The 26,391-nt window shown below is 34.2% G+C and overlaps 2 protein-coding genes across 11 annotated transcripts in view; both read right to left on the bottom strand.

The window, feature by feature from the left end:
- Nucleotides 1-26,391, bottom strand: part of pHCl-1 (pH-sensitive chloride channel 1) — a 446,892-nt gene that overhangs the window by 273,411 nt on the left and 147,090 nt on the right. For all 10 annotated transcript variants that reach the window (XM_072542726.1, XM_072542735.1, XM_072542734.1 and 7 more), the window contains exon 3: nt 1,017-1,106. In XM_072542726.1, coding sequence (XP_072398827.1) covers nt 1,017-1,096 — 80 coding nt within the window. In that variant the 5' untranslated portion in view covers nt 1,097-1,106. The remainder of the gene's footprint in view (nt 1-1,016; nt 1,107-26,391) is intronic.
- Nucleotides 13,480-22,197, bottom strand: LOC140450178 (uncharacterized). The gene is made up of 2 exons (XM_072543634.1): nt 22,039-22,197; nt 13,480-13,933 (listed from the first exon to the last, which is right to left on the bottom strand). The coding sequence occupies exons 1-2, from the start codon at nt 22,084-22,086 to the stop codon at nt 13,556-13,558; spliced, it is 426 nt and encodes a 141-aa protein (XP_072399735.1). The 5' UTR covers nt 22,087-22,197; the 3' UTR covers nt 13,480-13,555.

Genomic DNA, 26,391 nt, shown 5'->3' on the forward strand with positions numbered 1-26,391 from the left:
ATTTGTAGAGCGGGCAATTATACAAACTATTTTGGTGAATGAAAAATTGTTTTTGGATAAATTATCCTCGATGTTTTTTTGATATAGTTTTTTGTCGACACCAAAAATGACTAAATGAAAGTTTTGTTGATAATTTAGAACGGGTTGCGGATTAGCTCAGCTTTTAGATTTGAAACCTGAATTTATGGAAATATCGCTATCTCCGGTGATTTGTCGAATTTTGCCGTGAGATCTTTGAGTTCTAGAAGTATGTTAGTTCGTACGGAAGCTGCCTTTTTGGTTAAGAAGACTTTAATTGAGTCTAAATATGGGATTAGATCGTTGTCTTTGATAAGTTGATAGAATGGTCTTCGCTGACAGATGTCTGTGGGATGTCCTTAATTCTGAAATTTTGGGTGGCGTGTGGTGATTGTTGTGTCTTTTGTGTTGCGGGTTGTGTGTTGGAAATTATTTTTGTGCTAAAGCTCTATTAATTAACGTTAGTGAAATTTCAATAGGCCACAATGAACATAAAAAGGAACAGAGAGATCTTTACATAAAAAATTGGTATACTAATACTTATATTATTTACCCCACGTATAGAACGATTTTCCTGCATCCGTCTTGAATACTAAACATTCGTTATGATTGATTAAATAGGAAGTTTTATTTACAAATCGTACTAAAAACAACTATTTTCGGGACTTTATATTCTTTTCACTTTTGAAACAGCCTTAGTAATAATATCAACTTGTATTTTTATTATTATAGCTCTTGTCACATAAGATTTGGGGTGGGATAAGATATGGGGTAGCGCTCTCTACCCCGCCACACTTTGCTCCTGTAGTATTGAAAAGACAGTCCTGTCTTAGGTACGTGCTAGTGGCCCACTGCTTTCGACACAATTGCACATGGTACATATATTACATTCACCATATCTTCTTGCTGTTGGATTCAAATATTTTTATATACCTTAATTGCTGAAAATTCATATTTTTTATGCTAAACTCTAATTAATCGTGTTGAAAAGTACTTACATATCAGATAAAGCTAGAGTTTGATTAGTCACAAAAAATATGGTAGCCATGCGAACCAGCATCCAAGACTGCTGACCCATATTAGGACATCTGAAATTAAAAATTAATCATTAATATACAATTGATTTTTATTTATTATCAAATTGTAACAGATTATTTATAATAATTTAAATTAATAATATTATTTTAAAATAGACGAGCCCTACCATCACAACTGACGTCAAAGAAATATTTCTATACTAGCGTTGACTAGAAGTCTCCATACTGGCGTTGTGTTACTTGTTTCTCTATAGTAAAATGCTAAGGCCAGCGTCACGGAACTAGCGTCATGAGAAGTCGTCACGGGGAGCGTCAAGAAATAGCGGTTCTTTACATCTATTCACTACTCTCGATGAATTTATTTCTGTACATCATATATTTTTAAGTATGTTTAAATTAAAAACTGCATTAAAATTAACCAACAAAATACAGACATTAAATGAGAAGTAAAAATTTGAATGAACATCTGTCAATAAAAGATTCGATTTCTAACGATTATATATAATACAATTATTTTTAAACATCTTATTTAGCTTATATAATAATTAAATTTACTATTAAATCATATTTATTTATATTTTATTATTAATTTAATATCTCGTCTGAATTTGACAGGTCTCTCAGAAGTAAACAACGTATGTTTTGTTAATACGTTAGCAGGTGGCGTTAGGAACAAACATAATAATTTTTTGAATTATTTTTGAATTTATTTAAAATTTAAATAATAAGATTATTTTATTCAATTTTAAAAATAATATTTAAATTTTAACAATACAGAAAACATAGTAAGGTATGTAACTCAAATAAGGCCATCTTTAATTTCTAAAAGTACAAAAACTGCGCAGATAACAATTGGGACAACATATTTAATTGTTAAACAAGGGTACCCTAGTAAAGCCAGTGCCTAGCGTTATTAGGGCTAGCCCATGTCTTATTAGGGAAATGGCTTAATACAGATTTTTTTTGTTGCAGTTTCGCAAGTCTATATAAACCTTGTTAAATTATTAAGAGACTTTGCGTTAGTTTTAATTCTCCCCGTCTAGTTAGCCAAGATTCCGCGTACAAAAACACAGACGCTAAGACCAATAAACGGTTGTAATACATTGTTGGACAAAAGACTGTTCTTTCATACAATGTATGTTAACAAAGAATGATAGAAAAATGAATAGCTTTTGTTAAAAGTGAAGATCGCTGGGTAATTATCGCCCACACCTAGCGTCAGCTGGTACAAAACAACTCTTGGCCCAACGGCTGAAGCACTCAGTCACCATCAAACAGTCAGTCACCATCAGTCTGTTAGGGACAGTGTCGTTCCATCCAGTAGGGGTAAAGGCATCGAGCAAAAAGACAAAAGAGGGAATTTAATCGTTATGAAAAGGAGACCAAAAAAGTGGCCTCTGATGGCGGACATATCCGGAAATACGAATGCGCCAAATTTAAATTTCATGACACTTCACAATAATCATACAGTGGTGTAGGGGTTCTAATTTTTCTATTTATTTGTTATATTACATAATATTACTATTACATAATATTAATACATAATACACTTTTTTTAACACTAGAACATAACAAAGTTTTAATTAAATAATAACAATAATAGTCTAAAATGTGAAACAATTGTTAAAAAACTTCAATAGAAAATACAAATAATCTTTCATGTGACAGTTGGACAAACAATAACATCAGCAATAACATAACCCAACTAAATTTGATATCTTAAACAAGGAAAGAGTCTCTCTTTCCTTGTTTAATGTGGCCTCTCAAGATGGCATTTCCTGTCTAACAATATTTTTGCCCCCACTACCTTTACATTCCCTCTTTTGTCTTTATGCTCGATGGGTAAAGGCTACTCGGTGAGGGACAGATAGTCGTTCCATCCAGCAGTAGTAGTGGAGACTGCTCCATCATCAATACTTTTGTGGTTTCTGTATGTCGTTGAAGACGTCCTTTTCAATAGCGGCTGGTGCTATTATTCCATTGGTGTAAAGTACAATACACCATATTTTGTTGCTATTATAGATCAAGTACGTTTACTTGGTGTTACACCAACCAGAAAATTAGGTAGAAATATAATTTTATCATCTGATCAAGGAACTGAACTTTGCTCAAGAATTGTTTGTTTTGCTAACGTTGGAATGCCTATTACTAGCAAGATAATTGAAAGAAGTGTATTTTATTTTTTTGTAAATACAATATTCCACATACTTTTAATAAAATGAAACAAAAAGCTGTGCATAAATGGTTGAGACTATTTTTGGGTCACCACTCTGGTGTGGCTAGACGTAAAACACAACACAAAATTGAATCCAGCAAGAGCAAGTATACTTTTAAGTGAAGTGACTGTCACTGATTAATTTGACAAATTAAAGGTAGTCATGGAGAAATTAAATGTTACCGGAAAGCCTTAGAATATTTACAACATCGATAAAAAGGGCTTCCGTTTGGCACTACATCACCAACAGAATGTTTTTGCCAAAAAAGCGACAAACAAAGTGCATATAGTAGCACTTGACTAAGCTGAAAACATGACAATCGTGTCGTGTGCCAATACTAGTGGTAAGACCACTAATCTTATTATTTAGGTGAAAATGAAAAGAAAATCTTTCTCCTGGAACCAATGTAGTTATGCTATCCAAAGAAAGTAACACACAATATTGTTGTTAAAGCGGATCAAACACTGTAAACAGTTTCGAGTTGTAGGTAAAAATACTTTGTTGATTTTTAATAGTGTTAAGTCTCATTTAGATGCAAACATCGTAAAAGCTTCTGAAAAGTACGACATTACTCTATTTTGTCTGCCAAGCAATACAACCCATGAGCTACAGCCTATGGATAAGTCTGTTATCAAATCTTTCGAATCGTTTTTCGAAACACATTCACAAATTAGAAGCAAAGTGCAGAAAGTGAACAAAGTACTTCTGCAGAACCGATAAATCAATCTTCAGCTAAAAGAAACAAAAGTTTACTTCCTAAATGTTCTTCCAAATATCAAGATGTTAGCTCTGAAAGTGATGATTCTTCAAATTCCTCGATTTATGATACATCAGGCAATGAAGATGTGGGACCTGTACCAACTATTACCTTTGAAGACACCACATCTAAGTTCTTCTTCTTGCAGTGACTATCCATTTCGGATGTTGGCGATCATCATGGCAATCTGTATTTTGCAAACTGCAGCTCTGAAAAGATTTGTGGCTGTTGTGTTAAACCACGTACGCAGATTTTTCAGCCAGAAAATCCTTCGCCTTCTTGGTTCTCGTTTTCCTTTTACTTTTCCTTGTAGAATTAATTGCAGCATATCTGCACCATATCTTTCGCTGTACCTCATAATATGTCCGAGGTATTTGATTTTAGCTGTTTTTAGTGTAGTTGACAACTCCTCTAAATAGCTTAACCATTTTTGAAATGCAGATCTTGCTTTGTCTCCCCTACATTTTATTTCTAGGTAATGGTCCCAATTTTTATTGGCGTACCAAGATAGGTGTATGTTTTAACTCTCTCTATTAACTGACCAACCACACTGATTCTATCAATTTGCTGTTCCTTCTTAGAGATCATCATACATTTTGTTTTCTTAATGTTCAGTGAAAGTTCATATTTCGGAATCACTTTTGAGATTCTATTCATTGTATGTGTCATCCGCGTATCTGATGTTATTCATACATTCTCCGTTAATTCGAATTCCGGCTTCAATATCCTCTACTGCTTCTTGAAAGATTTCCAAAGAGAATATGTTAAATATTTATTTTTTTATTTAATTTGTGACAATTTCAACTAATTTGCTATTTGTACCAAAGTCTTCAGAGTACCTTTTTTACTTTTACTTTACATGTAGTTATTTCTAATAACTTTATAGTGCTAGTGTGTATTAAAATGTGTCTCAGCAGATTTAAGAACAATAAGATCATTGAAAAGCAAAATCAACGTCAATTTACAACTTATAGGTTGTTTTTTCGAAATTACTGAAGACTGAAACCAGTTTAAGTTTACAATCTAAACAATTTATCACCGTAAGTGTATTACCTCTATATATATTCGCTGTTTATGCTTCGTACGTCTCTTTCCTATTGAATATTCTGTACGTGGCCGTCGTAAGTAAACCCCAGTTTTTATTTTCTATTATTCAGGTCATAAAGCCCTAAGCGCGAAAAAAAACCTTACTGGAAAATAGAAAACCTTTTGTATTTCTTTAAAAGCCAATAAAAAAAGCATTTACTGAGCAGGTAAAATATTTGGTGAATATTCTCTTTGATACGTCCTATTAAAATATTAATATTTATTGTTAATTATATTATCATACTAAATACAATAATTTAACTACTTTATAATTGTTTTATAGTTACAATTACGCTAGTTAAATACGCAATCGTTTTGCAACTACACTCGTACGTCTCTTGTGTACTGGGTGGCACTATGTCATCAATTTATATGATCTATCTTACTTTTACGTACAAAGCGACATTTTGTAGCGTTTTAAAATTTTTTTAACTACGAAATATTTATGTATTAAAGATTTCTAAAGACGCTCCTGTTTATCTATTTGCAACGGAAGTTAAAATGTTACGACATATTGCATTCTATTTTTTTACGTTTCTGAAGTCAAGTTGAGGAATGTCTCAAGGTTAATTTTCGAGTTAATTCGGCAAATTTAAGGAATGCGGAGAGGAAGGGGAAGTTGGTTTACCGGTATTGAAACTGAGGGAGCGTCAGGTTTGAAGAGTCGATCAAAGGGGACAGTTCGTTGTTATGTGATGATATAATTTGTTTAAAATAAGTGGAATTTTAGTCTTATGTAATATGTCGGATTTAGAAGAGTAACCACTCATTTCGATGTTCTAAAAGATTTGTGTTAACATCTGAAAAGTAAATAAGATGGTTTCCGTTTTCAAGAGTTGCATAAGTGCCCCCTTCAACCTCGCTTTGTTCCTGGAGCAGTTTTGTATTTGAATGTGCCAGTTTCAACTTCAAATAGATCTAGTTTTTCTTCGATCGTGTCCAGATAGTTCAACCCGGAAATGTTAGTAAGTCCAGTAAATCCCGTTTAATCCTCAGAAGTTTCAGTGCAAAATTTTATGTGAATTAAAGGTAACATTTTGTGTTTAATTTTTATAGTAAAATAGACCTTTTTCTTTAAATAACAATAATTGCTTTTATAATAATTTAAATAAGATAATATGTATTTTATATTGTAAATCAAGGCGTGGTTATGCTGTCAACCCATTTTTTCTTTGTCATCAAAATTGAATGTTGATATATGACAGCTAGCTTTACTTTGTTTTGTTGTGACATATTTTTGTTTGTTTCTAAAAAAGGTTAAACCTTACGATATTTTCATTTATAAGGATAATATCCTTAATTTCAATAATCTAAATTGGCCACAGTGATAAATAACCTAGTAACACTTTTGAAAGATTTTGTAGCAATCCCCATTGTAAACAGATAGGACAATGTAAGTTTTTTCTTTGTAATTTTGTATTTTGCAACTATTAATATAGTATATTTTTTTTGTGCCATCTGTATTTTTGTAACTGTTTGTTTGAGACAAAAATAAATGTTTAGTTTATTTGTCTGATTATTTTGTTTGTCTTTATTTTAGAATAATCTCCTAACCCTTTACGTGTTTTTTATTTTAGGGATATTTTTCCTAAATCCAGCAAGTTTAGGATTCTTCGAAGCGGCGTTCTTCCTTTAAAATAGCTAGAAGTCTTTGTCTTGTTGTCTTATTTGCCCAGTTGTCCAGGAGATTTGTGTAAGTATCCCTTTGTTTCATTTTCTGGTAGTTACCCCAGTCCGACCCCTTTGTCATTCACTTATTCACGACCCCAGCTCTCCAGTTAACCCCTGAGTGCCGTCCGCACCAGTATCGATTTATTTTGCCTGCCCTATCTCAACCCCCTTAGTTTCTGTCCCCAATTTTCTACCCCCGTAATCTTACCCTAAGGTAGGCAAAATATATCGTTACAATTTGATTGCTTAACAAGTATAGCAATCACTTAATATATAAAAAAAATATTTGACTATCCCCTACAATTTACGTTAAATATAGTGGACGCTTTCTAAACAACTGGGATGTTAGTCCTTCGCACCAAAAGAATAAAAACAAACTTTTTAACTTATATAAAACATATTTCTCACCGCTTTTATTCTGAGCCTCAAATAAGTGCGTCCCTATATTACAAGCTTTGTTCGAAAGAAATGACACGATAATAAAAACAATCGATCTCTCTCTCTCATGTAAACACTTTTTTTATGTTTTTTTGCAACTTCTCAATCTACGAGCATGTAGTTCCAAGCCTCATTTGTTCTTATTCTTTCCTTTTTGTTTCCAGAAGGCACACAAAACCTCACTTGAAAGATTTACTCCACTCGTGACTTTCACGTTCGCAGAAACAGCCCTAACCGAAACAATTCCTCTTCTGCAGTCCTTTAAGGATCTTTAAGGGCTTTTTCATCGTTAGTGTTTTTACCAGGATCAAGTATACATAAACAAAAGATATTATGTCTTACATATTATAAGAAAAGTTTCTTGGCTGACATATGCTAGACTTATAATATTTAAATTAGTTGATTTTCATATATCCGTATAAAAAGCTAATGTATTTAACTTCCAACTTTGCTCGACGAAAAAAATTATAAATAGATTAGACTAGATATAAATTAAATTCTATTAAAACATTGACAGTAGTAATTCAGCCCTTATTGCCCAATGGACAAGATAAGTTTTGACATGACTGCTATGATTGGATAAGACAATTTATCATGATATCAGACATTTATGGATCAGCCACTTGTTTAGATAATATCTTAACAAACATAAGCAGTAAGATAATAGTTAAGGAATTGTGGACTCATGTATTTCTAATCATCTTCCTCAATTTCTCTCCTTAAAAATAAAATCTAAAAAAAGTCATAGTGCTAATATATAGAGAAGACATATAACAAGTGCGGCATCCTGATGTTAAAACAGTCGTTAAACAACGTTGACTGGGCTTCAGGTGTTTCTCTCAAAACAGCAACAGAATTAGCTCAATTTATTACCTATCCAAAGATTGTGACTGTGTTTCGCATGAATTACTGTTGGAAAAATGCATAAATACGATATTAGGAGAAACACTCTTAATTTATTTAGATTATACCTAACAAATAGAAAACAGGCAGTTTTTGAAACAGCTATTCTGAGTTTAAACTGTCGAATATGGGGTTATTCAAGGTTCGATATTATAACCCACTTTGTTTCTTATTTTTCTAAATGATTTATTTCACTATAATACTTTTCCTATAACTCTGCCTGGGGTAGGGTGAGGAACGGGTGGATTGAGTAGCTCAGAAATCACCTTACTGCAGCCGGTTCCAAGCTCGGATAAAAGAGGAGGGTTGTGCGGAGGGTTAACTATTCACCCTCGGAAAAAGAAACTAGTTATGAAAACTGCAACTTTGCCTCGGAACCGGACAGATAAACACAAAAAACGACAAATGCAATGTAAAAGAACTATGAATATCGGAACTTGGAATGTCCAAAGTGGGTACAAACCTGGAGCTGCTATAAATGCTGTGGAGCAACCGGAAAACATAGGAATGGATATAACAGCAGTCCAAGAAATAAGATGGCTAGACGATGGAAATATAAAAATAAGTAAATCCACCATCTTCTTTAGCGGTAACAAAAACGGAAGACATGAATTTGGAACAAGCTTTGTGATTAGAGACAGCCTAGTACAGAATATACTAAATTTCAAACCTATAAACGAAAGGATATGCTACATACAGAAGGGAGAACGATACAACATTTCGATTATCTCTGCGCATGCACCAACGGAAAAGAAGGATGAAGATATCAAGGATGACTTCTACGATGCCCTAGAAAGAGAGATAGATTCTTCTTCTTCTACGGCACTACAGCCCAAAATGAGCCTTGGCCTCCTTTATTTTTTGCCTCCACCCTTGTCTGTCTGTGGCTGCTCTTCTCCATACACGGACTCCTAAAAGTGCTTGTGCGTCGCTGCTTACTGTGTCTTCCCAGCGCTTTCTTGGCTTTCCAACTGGTCTCTTTCCCTGCATTCTGGCGTTCAGTGCTCGTTTTGGTAGCCTACATACAAGAGAGATAGATACGATCCCCTAACAAGATATGCGCATACTCTGTGGGGACTTTTTTGCTAAAATAGGCAAAGAGCCTAGCCTATACCCCACAATGGGTAAACACAGCCTTCACAATATATCCAACCACAATGGCTTAAGACTCACAGAAACTGCAGCAGCTAATAATATGCTAATAAAGTCAAACATGTTTCCGCATAAAGACATCCATAAGCAAACCTGGGTCTCAAACGACCATATTACGCGCAACCAAATTGACCACATCATTGTAGATGCCCATCATGGGAACAATATTATAGACGTAAGAAGCCTGAGAGGAATAGACAGGGACACAGATCATTACTTAGTCAGAGAAAAAGTCAAATCCAGTATATCTAGCCACAAATACAATAAAACAACAATAAACCCACAATGGAACATGGACGAAATGCACAATACAGAGAAACAACAAAACTATAGAGAACAACTTGAACAAATCTTGAACTCTGAAAGAAAATACAATAATATAGAACAGAGTAGAGATCTTTGGAAGGAGTAGGCAGAAGAGAGCAAAAACATGGTATGACGAGGAATGTCGAAAACAGCTGGAAAAAAGACAAACAGTAAGGAAAACTTGGATACAACTGCAAACAGACCAAAGTAAAAAGGAATATGACGACTGCCGAAAAGAAACAAGAAAAATAATACGCACAAAGAAAAGAAACTATGAACAACAAAAATATGAAGCTATGGAGAGAGACCGGCCCAAACCAGGCTCCAGAGATATCTATAAAGCAATTTTCTCTGAGAAAAGAGGACATAGAACCAATTCCATCCATACCCTGACAGACAAGCAAGGCCGTATGGTAATCGACGGTAAAGAAGTAAGTGAAGAATGGAAAGAGTATTTTAGGGACCTTCTAAACATCATACAGAAAGAACAGCACAAAAAAGAGATCTATATCACAGCCGACATGCCTGTCAAAAATCCCTTCATTGAAGAAACCCAAAAGGCCTTAAATAAGGTGAAAAATCACAAAGCGCCTGGTACGGACGATATACCAGCAGAACTTCTGAAATATGGGGGAGACGCACTACATCGCCAAATCCACCAGAGAATAACGCACATATGGTTAGAAGAAAGGATACCAGCACGATGGAAGGAAAACATAATAGTGCCCATCCACAAAAAAGGGGACAAAACAAAATGCGCAAATTATAGAGAAATTTCACTCCTAAACACGGCATATAAAATTCTCTCAAACATTATTCTTGGTAGACTAATCCCTTATGCTGAAAATGTCCTAGGCAAATATCAAGCCGGTTTTAGGGCAAACAGATCAACAATAGATTAACTATTCACGCTGAGACAACTTCTAGAAAAGGGTTGGGAGTATAACAGACCCATACACAATCTTTTCATAGACTTTCGACAGGCATATGATAGCGTAGAAAGAAGCCAAGTATGGAATGCCATGGCGGAGCTCTCAATACCAAAGAAACTCGTTCGGATGACCAAAGTCTGTATGGAGGGTGGAATATCTAAAGTACGTGTAAGTAATAAACTGTCTGGCAGCTTTGAAATCAACAGTGGACTCAAACAGGGTGATGCGTTATCTCCACTACTTTTTAACCTTGTATTAGAGAAAGCCATGAGGTCGGCCGAAATAAAAACAGAATTACTATCGGTTCAAGGTCCCAAGCTATTACTCGCATATGCAGATGACATAGATCTCGTTGGAGACTCCATCCTATCCACTAAAGACATCTTCAACAAGGGTGAAGGAGCAACAAGTGAAGTAGGGCTGAAGATTAATGAAGAGAAGACGAAATATATGTGTATAAATAGAACGACACGAAGAGACAGAATAGGACAAAATGTGACGATCAACACCTTCAATTTTAAAAGTGTACAACGTTTTAAGTATCTGGGGGCCGTAATAACAGCTGACAACGATGTTACTGAAGAAATAAAAGACAGAATCCAATCTGCAAACCGCTATCTATTCGCACTGGATAAGCTCATAAAATCAAAAAATCTTACAAGAAGTTCAAAGATCAAAATCTATAAATCCATCGTGAGACCTGTAATAACATACGAATGGGAAACGTGGACCACGACCAAAGCAAACGAAGAAAAGCTCAGGCTCTTTGAACGGAAAATACTTAGAAAAATTTTCGGACCTCCCCATGACATCACCACAAACCAGTATAAGATCAGAACCAATATCGAATTAAAAGCACTCTACAATGACGCCGATATTGTCCAAGAAATTAAATCACAGCGACTAAGATGGGCAGGCCACGTACACAGACTGCGTAACGATAGACTTGTAAAACTGGTATGGGAAGAGATTCCCACAAGCAAAAGACCACTCGGACGTCCCAGAATGCGATGGAGAGATAACATCCAAGCAGATCTCCGGAAAAGGAACATTCCATTTGACCCTAGGTTGATGGAAGACCGAACAAATTGGAAAAAAGTTGTACAATCAGGAAGACCCACCCAGGGTTGTAGCGCTACGTGATGATGATGAATTGAATACTTTTCCTATAAAATGTGTTGAAGCTAAATGAAGAGAAAAATCAGAATTTAAATTTTAGTTCTGATTGGAAGTATATCTCACGAAATAATGTTAAACTATTAGGAATCTTTCTACATGATAATTTGGATTGGAGTGCTCATACAGATTACTTAAGTTCTAGACTTGCTTTAAGAATATTTTTAATACGCAACTTAGTTTATATGATTCCTAAAAGTACCATTAGAATGTGCTACTTTGCACTATTCTGTAGCAATTTACAGTACGAAATAACTGTTTGGGGTAATTCTTCTCACGTAGATCGAATTTTTAAACTACAAAAAAGAGTAGTGAGGATACTTGCAAGAGCAGAGCATAGGAAACACTGTAAACCTTTATTTCTGGATTTAGGTATTATGTCACTACCTTCACTCTATATATAAGACGCTGATTGAAATTCATGCTATAAAAGCATTTAACACAAACTCCAACTTCCATGATCACGATACAAGGTATAGAGATGCTATTAGAGCACAACGTTTTAGGTTGACAAAGAGCATAAAAAATTCGAGTGGTGTTGGTTTGTATAACTTTTTGCCAGATGAAGTGAAAAGTCTTCATTTGTTATCGTTTAAGTAAGCTTAAAATCAAATCACACTTTTTGAAACATTGGTTTTATTCAAAAACGGAATACTTAACTACAGCTTTTACCCAACAGTACTAGTTTGGTCAGGGTATTTGCCTATTATGATGATATTTCATGTTTTTATATTTAATATATATATATATATATATATATATATATATATATATATATATATATATATATATATTTATATATATATATATATTTGTATATGTATATATATATATATATATATATATATATATGTATATATATTGATTTTTTTATATAGGCTTATATTAACCAAAAAAAATCAGATATCTGGATTTGTCATAGTCCCGAACAGAATCTTTTTTTTTTGTTTATTTTCCTTGCAATTTATTACATGCTGTACATATTTGTGTAATACTTTTTGATTATTTATTTGAACATTTTTATGGATTTTCATATTTTATTTAAAAATTTTCTGCTTCTTTTCATAACTGTTGGATGTTTTCTCGTGTTTGGAATATTTGGACACTATTTCTTCCTTTTTCCATTTTTTACATAAAATGGGATGACGAATGGGATTATAAGTGGTAATAATAATAAACACATAAATTTCATGTACTAATAAATTTTATGTATTTAATGTTTCACTTTTAGTACTGAACAGTGCACACCTAAAATCAAAACATTTACATGTCCGAGTCTGATAAAGACAAAAATAAAAAGATAAAAGCGGAGATTCTTCCAAAGTATAAAGAGGAAGAACTGAGAGATAGAACGTCTTACTGGAGAAAATTACCACTTATAATCCCATTCGTCATCCTATTTTATGTAAAAAATGGAAAAAGGAAGAAATAGTGTCCAAATATTCCAAACACGAGAAAACATCCAACAGTTATGAAAAGAAGCAGAAAATGTTTAAATAAAATATGAAAATCCATAAAAATATTCAAATAAGTTTATTTTCCTGTTCTAATAAAGAATTAAAATTTTTATTTGGGTTTTGACGTTTCATCTGTATACACAGTGAACTCTACGTGACATTAAAAATAAATATCGATTGTGACCTATGTCCACAATTTAACTACGTACTTCTTTCTATTTTTTTTTTAACTTTTTATCTATTTTATCAACAATTTTTTTAAAACACTTATACTGCAAATCATTATACTTACGTAGCAAATATCTGAAACTGTTAATTAATAGTAAAAAATTAAGGTATCAATAATTTATTGATATAAATTTATATACAAAAAAATGTATAATATATAATATAGGTTTTATTTATATTATGTGCTGCAAACACATACTGCATGCTGTGGCCAATGGCTGCACAGGCATTTACCAAAAGCCATAGCTGCATCTTCAGGGCTTCCTGGGGCTCGAACACCGCAGCTATCAACAATCTCTTTAATTTTAATTTCATTGTTTGAAACTTCTTCCAAGTCGCTTCTTAATCTCTCAACTGCAATGTCACCGTTTTCGTATTGTAATCCAGCATTTATGTTCATACAGAGTGTATGCTTCGCCATATTGGGAACTTCAATCTTTCCAAATTCTTGAAGTCGCTCAAGGTACTCATTGACATGTGATTCGGAATTTGCTTGACATACGGCATGGATTCGTTTGGCGTCTTTAAATTTAAAAATATTTGGTCGGGAATATATCTGTAATAGATGACATTGTATTTAAATTGTAAAAGAGTTTAGATAAAAAATGTTGTTATTTTTAATGTAATTGACAAATACTTAGAGCTTTACATATTACAATTTGCTGATAAAGACATTATCTTGACATAAGACAAGAATGACTTACAAGGAAACACGAGAAGAATATTAAAGAAGAAATACTAAACAACACATGGTTGAACAATAAATAAAAAAACAAAATATTTGTGTATGGGAATTTGAAATATTAAGACTGCAATAATTACCGATTAACGATAACTCTATGTATAAAACATTACAACGAGATATACAGATAAAGATCAGAGAAGCAAAAATAGAAAGAACTGGAGAAAAAATGCCAAGAAATCGAAATTCTATCTAAGTAAATACGACGACTTCAACGTGCTTAAAAATGTAAGAGAAATTACAGGCAAATATAAAAACAGAAGAGTAAGTAAACTTGTTAATGACAACGGAGAGGTAATTGTGGACAAAGAGAGTATTGATAATACCTGAAAAAATTACATATGAAATTTATTTTTTTATGAAAGGGAGAACCAGTCCCCAATATCTACGGAAACAGGACCACCTTTACTATTGGCAGAAATAAGAGCAGCCATAATACCACCTGGTAGCGACCATAGAATGGTAAGAGCAGAAGTTAAAATAAGCACAAAACAAGAGCAAATTAGTAAATACGAAACCAATACAAATATGGACCCAACCTAGAGATATTAAAGACTATCCAAGCGACATTGAAATCAAATTGAGAAATAACACAGACATCTTAACGAAAACATAGATGCACTAAACCAACATATTACGCAAGCCATTGGAGAAAGCATGAGAAAACACTGTCCCATAAATAAGAATGAAAAACAAAAGACTAAGAAAAACTTAGTACTGACACCAGGAATTTAATGAAACAAAGAAATCTTATTACAGAAAGAAATGATCCAAATGGAGAGCAAACGAGAAAGATAAACAGAGAAGTCAAGAAAGCAATAAGAAAAGACTTAAGAAAGTACAATACACTAAGTATCGAACAAACCATAGAAAATAATAAAGGCCCAAAAAGTCTGCGAAAAAAACTAAAGAATGGAAAAAGCAAGATCATTAAATTAAAAAACAAAAAGGGCGAAATAACAACAAATAGAGAGAAGCTTTTAACAATAGTAGAAGACTTCTATGGAGAACTTTATAAAAGCAGACGGATGAACCAAACACAGCTAAAAGATGCAATAAGCAAAACAATATTAAATAAATCAAGGCTCTAAACTCATGCCAGAAATTACTCTCAGTGAAATTAGACAAGCGATGAATAAAATGAAATCCAATAAATCACCAGGAGACGATGAAATTGTGATCGTGTTAAGAATGGCGGTGAACCTGTAATGAGGAAAATAAAAGATCTCTTTAATCTATGTTTGACAAAGAAATCCATACCATCTGAACGGAATAGAGTCAAAACAATTCTTCTGCACAAAAAAGGAGAAAAAACCGGTGATTACCTATGGTGCAGAAACATTATCGCTCACAAAGAAAAACGTACAAAAACTATGATAGGGGCCACTCTGCGAGACAGGATTAGAAACGAAGATCTACGAGCTAAGACCAGAGTCATAGACGGAATTGAAAGAAGCTGTTACTTAAAATGGAAATTGGCTGGACACGTTGCCAGAATGAAGGACGGAAGATGGACTCGCAAACTAGTTGAATGGAGACCAAGAGCCGATAAACTTAGCAGAGGAAGATCACCAACACGATGGCAAAACGACTTACGAAAGACAACAAAAAACTGGATACAGCAAGCACAAGATAGAACACTTTGGAGACAAACAAGGGAGGCCTATGTCCAGCAGTGGATTGAGAGAGGCTGATGATGATGATGATAATACCACTAAAAGAAGAAAGAGGTCCAGGACCAAACATAGTACAGTCTGAATTTCTTAAATTTCTTGATGATGAATCTTTAAGAATACTATGTAAAATATTCAATAATATTTATGACACAGGCAATATTCCAAAAGATTGGCTACTTTTAGAATTTATTACGTTACCAAAGAAACAGGGAGCGAAAAAGTGCAGAGAATATAGACTAATGAGCTTACACTAAAACTTTTCCTTAAAATTATACTTTGTAGAATATACAAGCTATGCCAAGAGAGAATACAAGACACACAGTTTGGATTCATGAAAAACGTAGGTACGAGAGATGTGCTGTTTAGTCTACAGGTATTACTCCGAAGATGCAGAGATATGACTTGCGATATCTACACCTGCTATGTGGACTACCAAAAAGCATTTGACACAGTTCAACACCGAAAAATGATGGATGTTCTAACAAAAGCCCAAATAGATGATAAAGATTGGCGTATAATACAAAATTTATACTGGAACCAATCAGCCAGAATAAGAACAAATCTTGGAGATGAACCGACGGAAGCGATCCAGATTCTACGAGGCGTTAGCCAAGGATGTATACTTTCACCTATATTATTCAACCTATATTCAGAGGAAATATTTAGTGAAGCCTTGGAAAATTGCTAAGATGGAATTTTGGCATTGCATAGCGGAAACAACATCCGCTATGCAGATGTCACCGTTATTTTTGCAGATAGATTAAACTGTTTATAGCAACTAATAAACAAAGTAAATGAAGTAAGTGAAAGATTTGGACTACAATTAACATATCAAAAATTAAATTTAGGATCATCAGCAAAAATAAAATTAGAGACGTCTAACTGCTTATCAAGAATACAGCGGTGGACCGAGTAAAACAGTTTACCTATCTTGTGACAAGAGTAAACAAATAATGGGATCACTCACAGGAAGCAAAATGTAAAATGGAGAAGGCTAGAAGTGCATTCAATAACATGGCCAAACTCTTTAAAAGTCACAACGTTAATCTGGAGATAAAAGTTAGGCTCCTAGGATGTTATATCTTCTCGATATTATACTACGGAGTTGAATCCTAGACACTCACTGAAGCGATGGAGAAAAAGCTTGAAGGATTCGAGATGTGGCTATACAGAAGAATCTTAAGGATATCATGGACGAACAAGATAATCAACGAGACTGTACTACGAAAAATGGGGAAAGAAAGAGAAGTGATGTAGATGACTGAAAATACTCCTTTAAAGTAAAGTATTCGGAAAGCGAGGAATTGGGGTAAGGAGAATATCATGGGTAAAAAAACTGAGAAAATGGTCCTTCATAATAACAATTAATCTATTTAAAGCATCAGTTAATAAAATAATTATAGCCATAATAATCGCCACAGCTTACAGCTGGGTAAATATTTGAATGGACACTAAATAATAAAATAATGCCAAAAATACACATACACAGAATTAGTGGAGCTAACTCAAATATCCGTGACAGACTCATATGTCCAGGTAAAGATAGGAAACAGAAAATTAATGTCATTTAGTATAACATCAGGACGTATAAGTCCTGTATGACCTATATTGACCTCTTATCACCGTTGTTATTCAATTTGGCTTTAAAATATGCATTAAGTTAAATATCGTCTGAACTGACAGGTGGTTTGCCGATCGAGGATCAAAACTATTGTTGGCCTTTGCTGATGATCTAGATGCAGTCTTTCATGCTATAAGAGACATGAGTGAGGCGTTTTCACAACTCGAGGATAAAACAGGTAGTCTGTGTCTTCAAATAAATCAAGAACAGACCAAATACTTGCTAGTAACCAAAAATCCAAGAACAAGAGTTAGACAAAACATAACTATAAATAACAAAAATTTCGAAGTAGCGTCGTCACCAGAGCTAAAGATAAACGTAGAAATAAATATTAAGAAGGAAGAGGTAAAGGAAGAATTAAGGAAATTAATAGGAGAGGACATAATACCGAACAAACTCCTAAAGTACAGAGGACCAGATCTGACCAAACAACTATTAAAACTAATCCAAAAAAATAATAGAACACGACATAATTATTATTCTAATACCCTATTGATAAGACAGGGAGATTCCCTGATTCTTCTGAGTTTTCTATTGTTCAACCCGATTAGGGATAAAATAATAAAAAAAGTAAGAACTAAAAAAGGATATCAAATGAGAGAAAAACAACTTAAAATAATCTACTATGCTGACGACGTAATACTACTCTCTTAAATAGAAGACATTTTACAACGTCTGCTGCACCAATTTAATATAACCGCCAGAAAATTTAACATGTTAATTTTTCCAAAAAAGACAAAATGCATGGTTACAACAACAAATTTACTAAGGTGTAAATTGGAGCCGGAAGGTCAGATAATATAACAAGTGATGGAGTTTGAATACCTAGGGATCGCATTATCTAGCTATGAAAAGCTCGAAACTGAAGTGTGAAATCAAGTGAATAAAGCAAACACCTGAATGAATCAAGGAGAAATGGAGAAATAAAACTATCGGGAAAGAAATAAAAGGCAAAATTCACAAAACAGTCATCCGGGCAATAATGACAGATGCGGCAGAAACACGACCTGACACAGAGAGGAAAAAAAGGATCTTAGAGACAGCAGAGATGAAAAATTGATGCTAATACACTATGGAAGAGAGCTAGAAGTACAGATATACGACGTATATGCAAAGTGGAGAACATCAAGAAATGGGTAATGGGTAAAAAATAGAAGAGTAGAATGGAACGATGATATAAGCCTAATGACAACAAATAAAGTAGTAAAGACGGCACGAGACGATTCCCCAATACGAAGAGGATCAGTAGGAGGACCGCGAGAACAATGGAACCACAACTTACTGGAGGCACATTGAAAAACAGACAGACGCATGTCTACATAAAAAAAAAAGAACAAGAAGAAGAACTACTAAGTAATAAAAGAGTTTATATATCTGGGGGCTGTAATAATTACAGATCACAACCACATAGATAAAGACGTCCCAGCAAGGATAGCTGCTAAGCTGCTAAAAAGAAAATCTAAATTAAGGCTATATAAGTCAATTATTCGCCCTGGTTTTTTGTTACATATGGAAGTGAGACATGGACTCTAAATCAGCGAAAAATAAATAAGCTGCTGGTGTTTGAAAAAAAAAAGATTTCCAGAATGATATTTGGACCTCAAAGAGATAAATTGACAGGTAAGTGAAGAACGCCCCGCAATGCTGAATTGGTGACTGTGTATGACACTAAAAATATTGTCAAACATATAAAAGCTAAGCGGATAAGATGGGCAGGTCATGTGGTAAGATCAAAGGAAGAAAGTGTGCTAAAGACAGTGTTTTTTTTGAGAGACCAGACGGTAGAAGATCAGTAGGCTCTACCAGAAAAAGATGGAAAGATGACGTTGAAGTCGATTTATCTAGGATTGGGGTAAAACAATGGAAAATGAAAGCGTAAGATCGTAGAAGATAAGAGGCTATAGTGAATGCGGCAAAGACTCGCCCTGAGTTGTAAAGCGATTCAAGAAGAAAGAAGGTACATACACCTAGCCATAAGCCTATAAGACATATAGAGATATATTTACAACTGAATTAAGTAACTTTGGAATGATGAAAAGATCCCTAATGATTGGAAAACTGGGATTATATGCCCAATCTATAAAAAAGGGGATAAACTGAAATGCGAAAATGTACTAAACAAACGACTCCAACAACTAACTGAAAATATTGTCGGGGAATATCAAACCGGTTTCCGACAAGGTAGATCTACAACTGACCAACTATTCACAGTGAAAAAATTTTTAAACAAATCGTGGGAATACGACATTGACGTCCACAACATATTTATAGATTTCAAACAAGCCTACGACTCAAATAATATTCAAATAATATTGCCCAAAAATACATTCGACTGGTAAAAACAACAATGGACTCGTCAATAGCAACTGTCAGAGTAAAAAATGAGCTCACTGAAAACTTTACGATAGTCCAAGGATTAAAGCAAGGAGACGGGCTGGCACCGACACTATTCAACCTGACCTTGGAATATGTGATAAGATAGCTGAATATAGGAAGAGGTAATCTCCTAACAAATAAATCAATACAGATTGCCGCTTATGCCGATGATATCAGCATCATGTCTCGCAGAACAGAAGAGGCGGCAGAAATATATTCACAATTAAAAACAAAGGCAAAAGAGACCGGACTAGAAATAAATATTCAAAAGACAAAAAAGTTAACACAGGCAAGAGCTAGGGAAAACAGACGCACAGTTGAATTAGAGGACGATATTGAAACGATAGAAAGTTTCACATATTTAGGAGTTGCATTAAACACGGATGGAACAGAAGAACCAGAAATCCAAAGAAGAATAGTAAAGGAAAACAAAGCTTATTTTTTACTCGATCATGTGTTTCGCTCCAAAAACACACACTTGAGATCGAAAATCAGGGTCTACAAAACTATTATCAGACCAATAGTATGTTATGCATGCGAGACATGGGTGACGACAGAAGAGACAAAAAGAAAAGTGGAAGTCTTCGAAAGAAAAGTCCTAAGAATATGGAGTTCCAGGTATAACCATGAACTCTACCAACTGTTCAAAGAGACACCGATCTCAGAATTCGTTGAACTTCAGAGACTTCGCTGGGCTGGTCATGTAGTAAGAATGGAGTCAGAAAGATTGCCGAAAAGAGCTCTAAATAGTAAAATGCAGGGCGCAAGACCAAAAGGAAGGCCACGGAAAAGATGGGAGGATGAAGTAGCAGCGGACGCGCAAAATTTGCTAGACGTGAGAAATTGGAGAAGATCGGCTTGGGACCGACAAGATTGGAGGCATAGTTTGGAAGAATCCAAGGCCCGATTTGGGCTGTAGCGCCATTGGAGAGAGAGAGAAATAAATAACATATACACAGCGACACTTACTGAAATAAAGAAAACGGGCCAAGGAAAGGAAATGATAAAAGAATATGTTCATTACTACAGTGATGTAAATTAAGACCAAAAAGCAAAAATAAAAGTGTCTGTAGCAATAAGAAAAAAATATAATAAATATGTCACGGATTGGACAGCCATAAATAAAAGAAAAATCAGTGTAGATAATATAAAAATAAAACTAAGACATAGAAGAACAGTCGGAAAAAATAAGATTGATGGGAGACCTTAATGCAAGAACTGGAAGAAAGAATAATAACAAAATAGTTATGTTATGGGAGTAAACTAAATGGGAATGGAACGGAACTGATTGACTAATACGACCAGCACTCGTTAAGAATATGTAATGGTTCCTTTAGACATTAAGATACCTAAATATAAATTATTAATATATATATATATATATATATATATATATATATATATTTATAGATATATATATATATATATATATATATATATATATATATATATATATATATATATATATAATACCAGTTCCACACCACTCCCTAGAACAATTGCAGAGTGGATTGAGAAGCTCTGCGATTACCACAGCCAGTCTCAAAAAACAACAAGTAAAAAAGACTCAACAAAGAATCAGACAGCATGGTTGTCCGAAGAAATAAAAAACGGAAATAAAAGTGAAGAAACATGCATGGAAACAATATCTGAAACACGAAACGAATGAGAAGTACAATAAATATAAAAATAAACGAAAAAAGGTAAAAATATTGGTAACAGCAGCAAAGAGAGACAATTAGGAAAAGTTCGAAGAGGAAATGAAAGAAATTACTATTTAAATGGGAACAAGCCACAATTAAAGGTTAAAGTACGTTTATTGACGTTTCAGTTTCCACTTTGGAAATCGTTCTCAAAATACAAACATTAGTAAATTATATAAATACTAATTTTTGTATTTTGAGAACGATTTCCGAAGTGGAAATTGAAACGTCAATAAACGTACTTTAACCTTTAATTGTGGCTTATTACCATTTAAATAGTAATTACTTTAAAATGCCACAAGAAAATAGCTTCAGAACAATACAAATGAAAGAAGATAGCAAAAGTAACCAAACGCTATTCAACAGAACCACAAAGACGATAAAAACCTGAAATATACAGCATTAAGAATAAAAATGGAGAATTAATAAATGAAAAATAGTGATAATTGTCAATCTGCAATAGAAGATTAAACTTGAAGAAGAAAAATACACCTCGTTCTGTTACTTAAATCAAAAAATTAAAAAATATATTTAACAACTTACCCTATTTACAAAGCAGACAAATACTAGTAACAGTAAAGTGATCTTCATACTGAAGCTTGTGGATTACGAATTATAAAAGAAAATGCCGCAGAGTCAAGCGCTGGAGGACACTATATAGGGACTGATATTTATATTTAAGATCGTTCAAAAATATTTACATTATTCAACAGTCAATATCAAGTTTAATACTCTCAAAAAGTTTAAATTTTTAAAGATAAAACAAAATATTATTATGGTTGCATCTACTGGATAAAGGTTAACTTTACAGTAATATTATATGACTATTCTTGTATGCGCCCGTAATGTACACTCGCGATCATAAAATCCGGGTCACCTTGAAAATTTCAAGTTTATTGAATATTTTTGCATCTGGTGCAGTAATAACCTTTTTTTTAGGCTAATGTATTTTTTATTTGTCATCAATGTTTGTTTTGAAAGAGAGAAAAAACGGTTTTTTTATGTTTTTATTGAAAAAGCAGAAAACAAACCAAATTGTTGAAACAGACATACGAAAGAAAAAATGAAAAATACAGAACGTGGTAAAATATCGGTTGAATTTCAATGACTAATATCGTGTATTGCCTCCCCTTGTTCTAATAACCTCTTGCAGACGACGGGCCATATTCTCAATTTTTCTCCGGATTACATGTTGGGATATGTTATTCCACTCTCTCACTAACAGATCCTTAAGCTCCTGTGTGTTGTTAGGAGGAGGTGTATGGGTTTGAATACGTTTTTTCAAATCGTCCCAGAGATCTTTCATGGAATTCAGATCCGGAGATCTAGCTAGCCAGGGTAACCTCGTAATTCCAACCTTGTCCAACCTTGACCAACCAAACTCGTAGTTCCAACCAGTATTGCATACTGATCCTGGCAACCTGCGGTCGCACGTTGTCCTGCATAAAAACTGCGTCTTCTCCTAGCCCTGTCATGGTGGGCATAACATGTTCTTCCAGAATCTCCGTAATATACCTTCGTGTAGTTGAGGACCCATTTTCGATGAAGGGTAATTCTGTGCGGAAGTCGGAAGATACACCTCCTAAAGCCATGACCAAGCCTCCACCAAATGACATTCTTGGAGCAATGCAAGCTTATGAAAATCGTTTACCGGTTCTCCTCTAAAATCTTACACGTCCATTGGATCCAGTTAGGCTGAAACAGGATTCAAATGAAAATAACACTTTGCTCCAATCATTAATTCCCCAATGCGCGTATTGTTGAGCAAAATCTAGTCGTGCAACTCGATGTGCACGGCCAAGTGGCGGTTCTGTAGCCATTACCCGAGAAGATAGTCCAGAAGAACGAAGTCTTCTCCTGACTGTTGCAACGCTAACATTGCAATTTCGTACTTCTTGTAGGCAATTTCGATGCATAATCGCAGTTGAAGTCCGGTTTCGTAAAGCCTGAAACACAAGGAAATGGTCATCTCGTGCCGTGGTCGTTCTTCTTCGTCCAGAGCCAGGTCGTCTGGTTGGCAAACTCGTCTTCTGAAAGCGTTGAAGTACTCGTTGAACCGTAGAAAGGCTTACGCCAACAGTTCTTGCGACTTGCCGTTGAGTGTGACCGTCTTCCACAAACGCAACAATGCGTCCGTTTCAACAACAGTCAAGGCATTTTTGGCAAAAAATAAACAATAATAAACACTAATGGTGGCAATAATAAACGTTTGTTTGATGCGTTTGAACAGAAAGTCGAAGCACAAATGAGACATTTAAAACAAGCGGCAGTTACAGGTACCGTTCATTTTGGGTAGTGTATAGTTTTCCGCGAAATCGGCATTATTGGAATTCTTTATTACAAAGGAAACCGCTAAGCCGACAACAATTCTCAGAAACATGCATTAGTTTGTATTTGTGTTATATTATAAATGAAATAACGGCGATTTTCAAGGTGACCCGGATTTTATGATCGCGAGTGTATTACAAATAATAGTTGAGGGATTTTGTTGACTGTTTTATAAATTGAGAACTTGAGGATAAATATATGCTTAAAATCATTTTTTTATACACTTTATTGAATATGGAGAAAAAAAAAAGAGAGAGAGAGAGATCCAAAACTGATCCAGTAAATTGTAGAGGTAGACATTAAAGACATGACAATCCCTTGGCGATGACGGAGTAGTGACCGAAGCGATCAAACTAGGTGGAAATTCAATTATCCAGGCTTTGGCCAAGCTTTTCACCGAATGCATCTATTAAGGAAAAACTTCTTCTCAATGGAACAATGCAGTCATTATTTTATTACACATGCAAGGAGACATAACAAATCTGAAAAACTACCGTCCTATCAGTTTGCTTTCACACATATATAAACTTTTCACTAAAATTATCAAAAAAAGACTGGACGCTAAATTAGACTTCTATCAGCCTAAAGAACAAGCTGGATTTAGATCGAGATACAGCCCTAATGACCACTTACTAGTGATAAAGAACCTGGTAGAGAAGTCTGCAGAATACAACAAACCATTGGCATGGACACACATTCGATACTAAGAACAGCTCAAGATAGAGAGCAATTTGCTGTAGTTATAGCCAACCTTCAGTAATGGAGAAGGCACCTTCAGAAGAAAAAGAAACAAAATGGTTACACTACATTTCCATATCCATATCAAATATATCTACCAAAATGACACAGCTTCTGTATACAGCGAGGACGAGGAGTACGGCAAGGAGACGCCTTCTCTCCAAAGCTGTTCACGACGTTTTTAGAACATATTTATAAGAAGGGACATCTGAACATGGTATCAACATACATGGTATCAACATAAATGGAGAGAAGCTTAGTGATTTGAGATTTGCAGATGACGTCGTCCTTATCTAACCAATCTAAGACTTAGAAATTCCATGGTAAGCGTTAAGACTTTTCTTGGAGAAGATGTCCCCTCAGACCATAACCTTCTTGTCTCAATAAAACTGAGGGTAAAAAAGATAATAAAATCCAAAAGTTCTAAAGTGAATACTCAGTTACTTAAAATAAATGAAATCCGTGCTGAGGCTTCAACTCGTATCAATCAAGAAATGAAGAAATTAACATCAGAATGAAAAACACTGAGAATGTGAACATTATTTGGAGCAAAATCAAAGATTCTGTTATAAAAACACAGAAAGAATCTCTACAAAAGAAAACAGAAAGCCGAAAACCTTGGATGACTCAAGAAATACTAGAAATTGTGGAATAGAAAAGAAAATATAGAAACAAAAACTCACATATGTACAGAGAAAAACATAAATTAATAAGGAATAAAATAAAAGAGGCTAAAGAAAAGTGGATAATGAAAACATGCATCAAAGAATTGCAGAAAAAGCATGATCACTATAATTTACATAAAAAAGTGAAAGAATTATCTGGGAAATCAAGAACAAATACACCTAACCGATTAATTGACAAAAACAATAAACCTATAATAACCTGATTGAAATAAAACAAGTATGGACTAAATATATTAAAGATCTTTTATGGACACAAGAACGGAACCAACACAAATTGATAACAGGGAAGCTCCAATAAAATTAAAATCTGAAGTCCAACTTGCTATAAACAACTCAAAATCTGGCAGAGCCCCTGGACCAGATGAAGTTCATATGGAGCTGATTAAACTTATAGACGAAGACAATTTAAGTGCAATAACTATCCTCTTTAACAACATATACAAATCTGGTAAGATACCTACAGAATGGCTGCTATCGACCTTTGTTCCGCTACCAAAAATCAAGAACCCCAAACACTGTAACGACCATAGATTAATCAGCTGAATGTCACACTTATTAAAAACATTTCTTAAGATTATACATGCAAGAAATAATAAGTAATAGACAGTTTGGCCTTCGTAACGGCTTCGGAACAGTTGGGCTCTGTATAGTTTCACAACTCTTGCCCAAAAATATCTAGACCAACAAAAAGATCTTTTTGTTGCGTTTATAGACTATGAGAAAGCTTTCGACAAAGTTAAACATAATTACATAACGAAACACACGAAGAGTTTTGAAAAACCAATAATAAAAACCACTGGATTGTCTTGACAAAAACTAATGAATATCTTGTATAAAGAGGCTTCTAGCTGCAATGGAAGCCGAGATAATGTAAATTTTTCCTAGGTGTTTTAATTTGAAGTTCCGATCTCGAAAAAAAAAACGGAGCCGAAACAGTTTTCCCCTCCACGTTCCTATGTCGGTCTTTCGAAAGTACCTTCGTTTCGAAGGTCTGTAAGTTTCGAAAAATTGGATGAATTTTATAGCTATAAGTTTTAATATAAAGTTTAAATTTTCATTTAAAATTTGTGCAAATTTTACTTCTTAATGTTAATAAACAATGGAGATAAATTTTAAAAAGTAGTTCCCAACTTCGTTACTATTG

Source organism: Diabrotica undecimpunctata, chromosome 9, assembly GCF_040954645.1.
Source record: "Diabrotica undecimpunctata isolate CICGRU chromosome 9, icDiaUnde3, whole genome shotgun sequence".
NCBI lineage: Eukaryota > Metazoa > Arthropoda > Insecta > Coleoptera > Chrysomelidae > Diabrotica > Diabrotica undecimpunctata.

Coding starts and splice junctions, on each gene's coding strand:
- LOC140450178 (XM_072543634.1), bottom strand. CDS start 22,086: ATGAAGATCACTTTACTGTTACTAGTATTTGTCTGCTTTGTAAATAGG. Junction 13,934..22,038: donor TTGTCTGCTTTGTAAATAGG/GTAAGTTGTTAA, acceptor CATCTATTACAG/ATATATTCCCGACCAAATAT.